Source organism: Cyprinodon tularosa, unplaced genomic scaffold, assembly GCF_016077235.1.
Source record: "Cyprinodon tularosa strain WSP-4 unplaced genomic scaffold, ASM1607723v1 ctg714, whole genome shotgun sequence".
In the NCBI taxonomy this organism is placed as follows: Eukaryota; Metazoa; Chordata; class Actinopteri; order Cyprinodontiformes; family Cyprinodontidae; genus Cyprinodon; species Cyprinodon tularosa.
The window spans coordinates 428,470-441,318 of record NW_024039468.1 but is presented as its reverse complement, the minus strand read 5'-3'; the positions used below and the strand labels follow the sequence as shown (position 1 = coordinate 441,318).

The 12,849-nt window shown below is 43.0% G+C and overlaps 1 protein-coding gene across 1 annotated transcript; it reads left to right on the top strand.

The window, feature by feature from the left end:
- Nucleotides 1-3,178: 3,178 nt before the first annotated feature.
- Nucleotides 3,179-5,622, top strand: LOC119772537 (nuclear factor 7, ovary-like). The gene has a single exon (XM_038268997.1). The coding sequence runs from the start codon at nucleotides 3,201-3,203 to the stop codon at nucleotides 4,572-4,574; it is 1,374 nt and encodes a 457-aa protein (XP_038124925.1). The 5' UTR covers nucleotides 3,179-3,200; the 3' UTR covers nucleotides 4,575-5,622.
- The last annotated feature ends 7,227 nt before the right edge of the window (nucleotides 5,623-12,849 follow it).

Genomic DNA, 12,849 nt, shown 5'->3' with positions numbered 1-12,849 from the left:
GCTTCTCCATCTGGCAATCTGATGGACGGGTCTGGGTTTGGCGGTTGCCAGGAGAACGGTACTTGTCTGACTGCATTGTGCCAAGTGTAAAGTTTGGTGGAGGGGGGATTATGGTGTGGGGTTGTTTTTCAGGAGCTGGGCTTGGCCCCTTAGTTCCAGTGAAAGGAACTCTGAATGCTTCAGCATACCAAGACATTTTGGACAATTCCATGCTCCCAACTTTGTGGGAACAGTTTGGAGCTGGCCCCTTCCTCTTCCAACATGACTGTGCACCAGTGCACAAAGCAAGGTCCATAAAGACATGGATGACAGAGTCTGGTGTGGATGAACTTGACTGGCCTGCACAGAGTCCTGACCTCAACCCGATAGAACACCTTTGGGATGAATTAGAGCGGAGACTGAGAGCCAGGCCTTCTCGTCCAACATCAGTGTGCGACCTCACAAATGCGCTTCTGGAAGAATGGTCAAAAATTCCCATAAACACCCTCTTAAACCTTGTGGACAGCCTTCCCAGAAGAGTTGAAGCTGTTCTAGCTGCAAAGGGTGGACCGACGTCATATTGAACCCTATGGATTAGGAACGGGATGTCACTTAAGCTCATATGTGAGTCAAGGCAGGTGAGCAAATACTTTTGGCAATATAGTGTATGTTTCTGATTCTGATGAAGGGAGGGTCATGAGAGATAAGAATGAGTTCACAGCCTCCTTCATGCCTGTTCTGAGTGTTTATATGGCTAAAATTTATGTCCTTGATGAATTGCAGTGCTTTTTCATCATAACCAAATGTTCAAGTGTGAGAAAGTTCTTCATACAGGTGGTTGGTTCCTCTGCAGGGAGTATGTGTGATTTTATAAGGTATAAATGTATGTACTGAGCTTGCTGCAGTCAGAGAGGATGTGAAAGAAATTTGAACCTTATTTTTTGCAAGAAAGGCCTCCGCCTTAGCTTCCTAACTTCACAAAAATTAGCCTCAGGTCTGAACATACAGGTGCTGGTCATAAAATTAGAATATCATGAAAAAGTAGATTGATTTCAGTAATTCCATTTAAAAAGTGAAACTTGTATATTATATTCATACATTACATACAAACTCATATATTTCAGATGTTTATTTTGTTTAATTTTGATGATTACAAATGACAACAAATGAAAATCTCAAATTCATCATATCAGAAAATTAGAATATTGTGAAAAGGTTCAAAATTGATGGCCCCTGGTGCCACACTCTAATCAGCTAATTAACTCAAACCACCTGCAAAAGCCTTTAAATGGTCTTTCAGTCTAGTTCTATAGGCTACACAATCATGGGGAAGACTGCTGACTTGACAGTTGTCCAAAAGACGACCATCGACACCTTGCACAAGGAGGGCAAGACACAAAAGGTCATCGCTAAAGAGGCTGGCTGTTCACAGAGCTCAGTGTCCAAGCACATTAATAGAGAGGCGAAGGGAAGGAAAAGATGTGGTCGAAAAAAGTGTACAAGCAAGAGAGATAACCGCACCCTGGAGAGGATTGTGAAACAAAACCCCTTCAAAAATGTGGGGGAGATTCACAAAGAGTGGACTGCAGCTGGAGTGAGTGCTTCAAGAACCACCACACACAGACGTATGAAAGACATGGGTTTCTGCTGTCGCATTCCTTGTGTCAAGCCACTCTTGAACCACAGACAGCGTCAGAAGCGTCTTGCCTGGGCTAAAGAGAAACAGGACTGGACTGCTGGTGAGTGGTCCAAAGTCATGTTCTCTGATGAAAGTAAATTTTGCATTTCCTTTGGAAATCAAGGTCCCAGAGTCTGGAGGAAAAGAAGAGAGGCACTTCATCCACGTTGCTTGAAGTCCAGTGTAAAGTTTCCACAGTCAGTGATGGTTTGGGGTGCCATGTCATCTGCTGGTGTTGGTCCATTGTGTTTTCTGAGGTCCAGGGTCAACGCAGCCACATACCAGGAAGTTTTAGAGCACTTCATGCTTCCTGCAGCTGACCAACTTTTTGGAGATGCAGATTTCATTTTCCAACAGGACTTGGCACCTGCACACAGTGCCAAAGCTACCAGTACCTGGTTGAAGGACCATGGTATCCCTGTTCTTAATTGGCCAGCAAACTCTCCTGACCTTAACCCCATAGAAAATCTATGGGGTATTGTGAAGAAGAAGATGCAATACACCAGACCCAACAATTCAGAAGAGCTAAAAGCCACTATTAGAGCAACCTGGGCTATCATAACACCTGAGCAGTGCCACAGACTGATCGACTCCATGCCACGCCGCATTGCTGCAGTAATACAGGCCAAAGGAGGCCCAACTAAATACTGAGTGCTGTACATGCTCATACTTTTCATGTTCATACTTTTCAGTTGGCCAACATTTCTATAAATCCTTTGTTTTTATTGGTCTTCAGTAATATTCTAATTTTCTGATATGATGAATTTGAGATTTTCATTTGTTGTCATTTTTAATCATCAAAATTAAACAAAATAAACATCTGAAATATATGAGTTTGTATGTAATGTATGAATATAATATACAAGTTTCACTTTTTAAATGGAATTACTGAAATCAATCCACTTTTTCATGATATTCTAATTTTATGACCAGCACCTGTACCTTTAGGGTATTTTCACTGTTATGTAAAAGTGAGATACAAAAAAAAGCCACTAGGGGAGCTAGATTTGTAACAGGTAAATCCCCCTCTGTGTTCTGGAATAGCAGACCAGTTGGGACCACAGCCATGAAGTTAGGGGATTTATAGACTTGATAATTATTCTATAAATTCCACAGGTAGGAATGATTTCCTGTGACGCTCTGTGGTTTCAGGTGGAAATAGCTTTGCTTTAAATTTTTCAGCTCAGGCTTTTTCTAAATATTTCCCCCTAATTTTTGTTTAAACTTAACAACGATAACACTATGATTATATGCAAAACAGCACCACCATAACTGACAGGTAGAGATTACTGTATGTCTGTGGGTTAAGTTTACATTTCCATTTATAAAATCTGTTCTTTGCTTGAAACAATAATGGGAAAAAAGTCCTTAAACCCTGGCCCTGAATCTTTTTAGGTAAGACTTCTATTACACGACAAACACTCCACCCCGTCCCTGTGATGGCGTGGAAATGGAACGGGGTGGAGCCAGTGATGGCATGTCCTTCCTCCTGTTTGTTATGAACACGCCATTCACAGTCTACACTGTTCCAGCTGTGGTGTGGATGCATGAATCACTGATTTCCTCCCAGGAGAGTTTATCATTGAAAACAGTGATGTCTGTGATTTTGGACGACGATCTTCGCTGCTCCATCTGCCAGGATACCTTCAGGGATCCTGGCGTCCTGTTCTGCAGCCACAGCTTCTGTAGATCCTGCATGGAAAGCTGTTTGCATGGTAAAGACATACTGGAGTGTCCTCTTTGTAAGAAGAATAGAAAAGTTGCTCCAAAGCCAGAGGTTATCTGCCGTCTCCACGGTGAGAAATTCAAACTCTTCTGCGTGGAGCACAGGGAGCCTTTGTGTCTCGTTTGTCAGCATTCAGATGAACATGCTGGACACAGATTCAAACCAATCAGTGAAGTTGCTGAGGGGCAGAAGAAAGTGCTCAGAAAGGCCCTGGGGCCCCTACAGCAGAAGCTGAAGGTCTTCAGAGAGGAGAAAGGAAACCTGAATGAGACGGTGAAGCACGTTAAGCTCCAGGCTGAACAGACGGAGGGACGGATCAGGGAGCAGTTCAGGAAGCTACGTCTGTTTCTCCAGAGGGAAGAAGACACCAGGATTGCTGCTCTGAGGACAGAAGAAAGCAAGAAGATCCAGACGTTAAACCTAAAGATTGATGCCCTCAATAAAGAGATTGCTGCTCTTTCCAGGAGCATCAATGAAACAGAAGGAATGCTGAAAGCTGAGGATGCTTTGTTGCTGCTGAAATTCAAGACTGCTGTGCAAACTCTCCGACAGCGCCCCCTGCTGGACGACCCGCAGCCCGTCTCAGGGGCCCTGATAGATGTGGCCAAACACCTGGGAAACCTCCCCTTCAACATCTGGAGCAAGATGAAACATCTGGTGTCCTACACTCCTGTGGTTCTGGACCCGAACACGGCCAACTTTGAGCTCATCCTGTCCGAGGATCTGACCATGCTGAGATGCGGACAGAAACAGAACCTCCCGGACAACCCAGAGAGGTTCGACTTCTTCCGCATCGTCCTGGGCTCTGAGGGCTTCATGTCAGGAATCTACAGCTGGGACGTTGATGTTGGAGAAAACACAGACTGGTTTGTGGGCGTCGCTTCACAGGGAGTCCAGAGGAAAGGAATTCATCCGACCCGTCTGTGGAGAATAGGGTGCCTGGATGGGGAATATGTCGCTCGGGCCCTATCAGAACCTTCCCTTGTTCTGTCTCCAGTCGCAAAGCTAAGCAGGATTAGAGTCCTTTTGGACTGGAACAGAGGAAAGCTGCTGTTCCTTGACCTTGATACCAACACACTCATTCACACCTTCTCCTATACATTTACAGAGAAACTCTTCCCATATTTCAACACGCTGAATGAAACGCCACTGAAGATAATCCCAGAAAAGTTCTTTGAAAACCTGAGTTGAAATAGAAATCATTGGAGGCAGTTCTGGAGAACCAGCAGCACAAACATACAGATGGATGGAAGTGACTTACTGGAAGAATTTATTTAACACTTAAATCTCAGGGCTTATTAAATAGATATATTTAAATAAATGTGTATTTAGATAAAGTCATTTGAACTGTAAATGAAAACATAAAATTTGTACCTAAAGCCAGGCATACACTGTACGATTTTTTCCCCATTTTGGGACGATTCTCCAGTCGTGCGAGGATTGTTTGATCAGGCCGAGTCACGTCAATGATGTTTAAAATTCGGTCGGCCATCGTAAGGTGTTGGTGGGTAAATTCTGCCGTTGAAGTAAAGCTACGAGCCGATTTACCATCACCTTGAGCACTGCGCATGTGCAAACAAGGGAGTTCTTCTTCTTCTCACAGATTGACGAGTCTGACCAGCCCCATCTTTCGGCGCTGAGCAGACATCTTGTTTTTGGACCTACAGTGTGAGCACAAACATCATGCATGTGGCTGCGTGTAACGATTGATAATATTGCACACTGTATGCCCGGCTTAAACACAGTGGCACTTTAATTATGCAATTCTTGCAAGAATGAGAAGAGAGAGGTTCACTCCTGCGTCCTACTCAGCCTGCTCTGCTCTAACAGAGGTGCACTAAGTTTTTAAACCTCCCCCAGAGCTAAAGTTGTCACTGAGAACAGCTTGGATGACAACAAGACAAAAACAGTCCCTGAGTGGTCAGATGTGTACTGGACCCGGCCAATATTCACAACTGGTTAATCTGCCAAACATAAAAGAAAACACTGTAACTCCTGAAGAGACCGGTGAAAAGCAGCAGCAAGTCTAACCAATAAAGACTGGACATAAAGGGGGATATGTTGTGCCATAAAACATGAGGAACCAATGTCCATGTTTCCTCTGAACATGATAACCGGAGAAAAAGGATGCAGGTTTGGCTCATGGGGCAGCTGTCAGAACTCTATCCTCTGCTCTGCAACCCCCTCTCTGCCAACTGGCTCTTCAGCGATTTAATCGAGTGCATGCAAAGAAAACATGTAATTGTTTTCTAAAAGCGATAGAAAATGCAATTCAGAAATAAAACTTTTCAATAGATCTCAATTGATCAAAACAAATATGCCTGAAACCTAAAAGAATATAAGACTCCAGTTCTGTGTTACATATAACAAGATATAGAGTAATAAAAGGTAATACATCAAAAATAAGGTATTTAAACACTGTTTAAATGATTTTGTCTGTTTGTACCCCTGTTTCTGCATGGGGATTGCATGTTCTTCCATTTCATGCAGGATTTTCAACCACAGACTGCTGCATAAACCCATCAGCCCCCTCTGACCATGAAGGATAAGCGGGAGAAGATGGATGAATGGATGCATGTTTTTTTTTACTTGCACGTAATACCTCATACTCTATTTTCTCTCTACTCTATTTATTGAAAATCTTAGTTATAAGTTCACTTTAAAATTAGGATTTTGAAATAAGCATGCCCGCCATCTTTGTGTTTTAAGTCAGTTATACGTCCAACAGCACCCCAAAAGGGCAATTATTCATTTGTAAACTTTTCTCGTTTAATAAAATATATTTCAATATTAAAACTTTGTTTTATGTTTTTTTTTACATAATTATTCCTGTCATTTATCTTACCATTCTTTAAAGTTAGATTTGAGAGAATTAAATCTTTGAAGTTATTTCACAAATTCATGTAAATGATAATGTATTTGTAAAACTGTGCAACAAGCATTTCACAATCCAGACGTAGATGCATTGGCTGTATTGGCATCCCATACATTCTAAACAACTAAATTGATTGTTGGCACACTCAGATGGGAGGGGGAAAAGTCTAACCACATGTTTGTAAAAACTACAAATGAACAAGAAGAAAATCTACACAAATATATAAATTTTCTCTCATATCCAGCATTTTAGACTACACAGAGGGGTTCCTATATTTGCAGCTCCCTTTGTGAACCGAGAGTCATGACTCATGTAGCAGAGTTGCCGTTGGCCGATTACCTCAGGGAGAAAATGCGCTGCTCTTCTCTGACACCCACTTGTCAGCAGCAGAGTTTTTTTTTACTTCTGGGATTTTTTTCTCTCTCTCTGGCTGCTTGGTTTCATCTATTTTGTCTTCATGCCTTGAAATTTTTCGATGCCATGCCAACAGATTTCCCGAGCTCATCCCTTCCTCACTTCTCAGTGAGATCGTCACTTTACACGTCCAAAATCTAAGAATAAACCCGCAGAGAGCTTAAGGTGTGGATGTTTATACATTTCTGAATGAACTAAGAGATCCCTCAAGGCAGTGTTGTTGGCCCTAAACGTTTATAACTCATAGCTTTTATCATTTTAGATATACGTAAAAAAAAAAACTAAAATATCAATTTAATTCTATTCAGTTTATTTCTATAGCGCCAATTCACAACACGTCATCTAAAGACACTTTCCAGTTCACCAGATCATCCAGTAAGATTGATTCAAAGTTTTCCATCTAAGGAAAACCAGCTGATTGCATCGACTCATTGACTCTTCAGCAATCCCTCACACTAAGCATGCTTGTAGCGATAGTGGAGAGGAAAAACTCCCTTTGAACAGGAAGAAACCTCCAGCAGAACCAGGCTCAGTGTGAGCGGCCACCTGCTGAGGCTCACTATGTCATGATTTTATCTAAAAATCTGACCCACGTGCAGAAAACCAAACAGAGAGTCCAGGGAAAAGTTTTACAGGTTTTATTGTGAGTTGGTAGAGAGGAGTCCAGTGCTGCTCTGAACACTGTCAAACCGGGACTGCGGTTAGTTCAGGCTCAGTGGGAAATTTGTGTCTTTGATTTGAAGAAGGGAATAAAGGCAACAGGATTCACGTTTCCAGAAAAAGGTGTTTACGTGGAATCCAGTCGTTGTGGGTTGTTCCAGTAATAGACTTGTTCGTTGGAGGGCGGACAGGGTTTACCCAGTGTTATGTGTAGTATCCAGGACGAGGTAGAAGCTCACGTAGGCAAAGAACTCTTAACAGCTTTATTTAAGAACTCGTTCAGCAAACAGTAACATCAGGTCTTCTTCTTTTTTCTATATCACTTCTTCTACTCCTCTTTTTATTCTCTACTCGTACCCGTGTAGCATAACACTGAACATTAACCTTATTTAACATTTTTTATGTAATAAGTATAACTTTAGCTGAAATCAAAGTAGGTGGTTACTTAACTAAGCAACAAAACCAATCAAATATATTTAGCAACCCTGTACTTTAACATTTGGAGTTACTAAGAAACAGAATTACCAAAATAACCATTGAGATATAAAATCCAAGTATTTGAACATTTTGTACCATGAGAAGCAGCAGTTTTAACACTTTTCCTTTGAACCAATAGGTCACTTTCCTCTGGTTCTGTTGTTTTACATGGAATATGTTAGAGTGATAATTATAAAATTATTGTGTGGACATATGAAACATTGAAAGAAAGAGGATGCTACATGTCTATCCTGTGAATCAACCAGAAGGGTCATAAACTTTTATGACCTCCAGTCAGAATCACACGGTTGTGTGACTTCCATCCAGCCAGTTGGTCAATTCACACTATCTTGTTACCTGCATCCTCTCAGACAATCATTACTGGCTCTTCTGTTTTAGGCCCGCCTGTTTGATGTTGTAAACTGTTAATAAAAGGCTTTGCTTTGAAGGGATCTGTGTGAGAAGGTGCTGGTTTTCCGAGCCAGCAGCTTCTCTCCACCCGGCAGACGTTGACGTCACAAAACCCTGTCTCTGTGTTGATCATTTCCTTTTAATCTTTTTGTGATGTTATGAGCTGGAAAGCTCTTGAACTCCAATACCCAGCATGCAACAGGGCATGGCGTCACGGGTTGGAGGTCAGAGCGGGCTGCGGTTCGGGATGTAGCTTGCTACTGGATGGTTCTGTGAAGTTCTAAATAAATATACAGAACAAGCATACACGCCTCGTCTCTTATAGAAACGAAGAACAACACATGGTGTCAGAAGTGGCCGTTGGCAGTCGCGGAATGAAGATTTGCCACGGGGGAGCCACACGGTAGAAAGATAAAAAGAAAAAGAGAGCAAAAGCTCGCAGCGCAACAGGCTGCGGCAGTTTTTCTTTTTTTTTCTTCTTTTTCTTCTCCACGAAGGCGTGTAGTGGCTGCAAGCAGTGGAAGTGAAGCAAGGGGACGAGGTACGGACTGAAAAAAAAAAAAAAAAGGATCTAGTACCTGAATTGGAGGACAGCTACCGCAGAGAGAGGGTGGTGGAAGTCTCGATACCCCGACGTCATGGATAAGCTAAGTCCACCCACTGCTATGCAATTGACTGGTAATCTTGCTGATAACTGGAAACGTTTCAAGCAAAGATTTAACATATCTAACAGCAAGCGGTGCAGGAGCTGAGGATGAGAAGCTAAAAGCCAACATACTTTTGCATGTGATGGGAGAAGATGCTTTGGACATATATAACAGTTTCCAGCTGGACGAAGCTAATATCACGTTAGCACAGCTAATGGAAAAGTTTGAAGAATATTTTGTGCCTAAGCAGAACGTGACCTTTGAGAGGTACAAGTTTTTCACTCATAACCAGAAACATGGACTTCCTTTTGATCAGTACTTAGCAGAGCTTCACACATTAAGTAAAACATATGAATTTGGCAATCTGAGGGACTCGTTAGTGAGAGACAGGATTGTTTGTGGCACTGTGGATAATGCACTTAGAGAAAGACTGCTCAGAGAAACTGGACTAACATTAGATAAGTGTGTCACTATGTGTAGGGCAGCAGAAACTACACGAGCACAAGCAAAAGAGCTACGGAGAGATGAAACAACAGTGCATGCAGTGCATAAAGAGCAGATGAGAAAAAAGACATTTACCAAACAGAAAGAGAAATCTGCAGAATTTAAATGTGGTAAATGTGCAGGCACTCACAAACCAAAATCTTGTCCAGCATATGGAAAATCCTGTAACAACTGTGGGAAAAGCAATCATTATGCAAGATGTTGCAAAGCTGCCGCAAAGAAGAAGGTTCACGCAGTTGATGAAGAAGACGAGGATGATAGTGAGTTCATAGTGGATGTGGTACAAGCATGTGCAACAGAAAACGAGGAATGGATAATGCCAATCAAAGTAAATGAGACAGTTATACCATTCAAGTTAGACACAGGTGCACATGTAAACCTGTTATCATGGGAGGATTATAAAATTATGACTGTAAAAAGCAAAATTCATCCCATAAAAACAAAAGTGACAGGATACACTGGAGAACGCATACCTGTTAAAGGTGGGTGCATCGCAACCTTTCAACACAAAGGTCAGCAGATACAGGCGCAGCTGCTAATTGTGGATGCAAATGTGCAACCAGTCCTAGGACTAAAGACATGTACAAAGCTCAATCTCGTCAAAAGAGTGTTTGTAGTGACGTCGCCAGGTACTGTGAATGACCATGACTCACTCATGGAGGAATATAAAGACTGTTTTGAGGGACTTGGATGTTTACCTGGAGAACATAAAATATGTGTGGATAAAAGCGTGTCTCCTGTTGTACATCCGTGCAGGAAGATCCCGTTTGCACTCCGGAACAAACTGAAAGAAGAACTGGTGCGCATGGAAAAACTGGGAGTCATCAAGAAAATAGATGAGCCAACTGAATGGGTAAGCTCGCTGGTCGTTGTGCAAAAGAAAACAGGTGCTTTGAGAACTTGCCTGGATCCAAGAGATTTAAACAAAGCAATCAAAAGAGAACATTTTAAGTTACCAACCAGAGAAGAAATCATGGCACAGTTTGCTGGAGCTAAATGGTTCAGTAAACTGGATGCTTCATCAGGTTTCTGGCAGCTAAGGCTAGATGAGGAGAGCTCAAGGCTGTGCACGTTCAACACACCTGAGGGCAGGTACAGGTTTCTTCGTCTGCCGTATGGTATCCTATCAGCACCTGAAGTCTACCATAAGACTATTCACATGATTTTTGAGCATATACCAGGGGTAGAAACAATGATGGATGACATCATAGTCTGGGGGTCTACTCGTGCAGAACATGACGAAAGGCTGAGACAAGTTCTTGACAAAACAAGAGAAGTGAATCTGAAGCTTAACAAAGACAAATGTGAGTTTGGAGTTAAAACGCTTACATTTATGGGAGACGTTGTCAGTGAAGAGGGAGTTAAGCCTGACCCAAGAAAAACATCAGCAATCAACAACATGGAAACACCAAAAAACAAAGATGAAGTCAGACGATTTCTAGGCATGGTTACCTATCTGGCTAAATTTGTCCCACAACTGTCAGCGCAGTCAGCACCTCTCAGAATTCTTCTTGAACAAAGGAATGAATGGGTCTGGTCCCATGAGCAGGAACAATGTTTTCTGAAGCTGAAAAAGATTTTGACACAGGAACCTGTGTTACAGTTCTACGACCCAGAGAGAAGCACTAGGATCTCGGCAGATGCGTCACAGTTTGGCCTTGGAGCTGTGCTGCTACAACAACATGATGGGCAGTGGCTTCCGGTCGCCTATGCATCTCGAGCCATGACCAGTGCAGAATCCAGGTACGCACAGATAGAAAAAGAGCTGTTAGCAAGCTTATATGCCTGTGAGCGTTTCCACCAATATGTATATGGACATGAAGTATATGTATATGAAGTGGAAACTGACCACAAACCTTTGGTGTCCATCATGTCTAAGCCGCTGAACGACTGTCCGTTACGGATACAGCGAATGCTTATCAGGCTACATAAGTACGACGTGCACATGTTATACACGCAGGGTAAATACATGTACACCGCCGACACCTTGTCCAGGGCAGTGGATAAGGAGGAAAGTGCAGACAGCGAAAAGAGTGCAGAGATTCAAGCATACGTGGACATGGTCGTGTCGTCGTTGCCAATAACGGGTGACAGAACAGAGCAAATACGGAGAGAGACTAGTGCAGATGAAGTACTGAAAGAACTCAAGATTACAATTCAGACAGGATGGCCAGAAAACAGAAAGGATTGCCCCATAACAGTACAAGACTACTGGAACTGCAGAGCAGAGCTCACTGTGGTGGACGACATAGTGATGAAGGGGAGCAAATTCGTAATTCCATCCTCTCTACGGAAGCAAATGCTCCAAAAGATACACGAAGGTCATCTGGGAGAGGTCAAGTGTAAACGTCGGGCAAGAGAAGTAATGTATTGGCCGAGAATCAACCATGATATCAGCCGGACAACAGCATCATGTGATCTTTGCCGCATACACAGGCCAAAACAACAAGCAGAGCCGTTGATGACTCACCCGGTGCCCCACAGACCTTACTACAAGGTGGGTACTGACCTGTTTGACTGTGATGGAAAAAGTTACATCCTGGTCACTGACTACTTTTCCAACTACCCAGAAGTCGGAGCGCTGCAGTCAACGTCAAGCAAGGCAGTTATCAGCTTCCTAAAGACTGTCTTTGCCAGACACGGCATTCCATGTGAACTTTTTTCAGACAATGGGCCCCAATTTACCAGCTGTGAGTTTGAGGCCTTTGCTGAAGAATGGGGTTTTCAGCACAAAACATCGAGTCCAAACTACCCAAGGTCTAATGGCTTGGCTGAGGGTTCAGTGAAAATAATAAAAAACATGATGAAAAAAGCACAGGACAGAGACGACTTTCAAAAAAGCCTGCTGATCTACAGAAGTGCACCTCTTCAGAACGGACTATCACCAGCACAAATGCTGATGGGTCGACGCATTCGTTCCAACCTTCCGGTGAATGAAGACCTGCTGACACCCAAAGGTGCGCACAAAGTTACACAGCTGAAGGAGGAACAAAAAGCAAAACAAAAAAAGCTGCATGATCGGATGGCAAAACATCTTCCAATACTGAAGCTTGGAGATACGGTGCGTCTCAGGGACATCTCTACCGGCACCTGGAGAAAAAAAGGGCGGGTGGAGGAGGAAGTTGCACCACGCTCCTTCAGGATTCAAGTGGAGAATGGAACGTCTCTATGGAGGAATCGCACAGATCTTCAACTACAGACGACTGGAACTGACATGGCAGCTCAGGAGATGGACCAGCAGGACCCAGCAGAATCAGGAGGGTTGGTTAGCAGTGGACTGACGGCAGCATCTGCATCACCTGCGGATGTGACACCTTCCCATGTGTCTACATCAGCAACTCCTGAAAGGCTGGCTAGGCCTAAGAGACAGATTCACCCTCCTAAGAGGTTAATTGAGAGTTGCTGAGGGCTTGCTTTGGTAGTGCAACTTACTTTAAAGACTTTATGTTTGTGTCATATTTGCAGGAAAAGGAACAGC

Coding starts and splice junctions, on each gene's coding strand:
- LOC119772537 (XM_038268997.1), top strand. CDS start 3,201: ATGCATGAATCACTGATTTCCTCCCAGGAGAGTTTATCATTGAAAACA.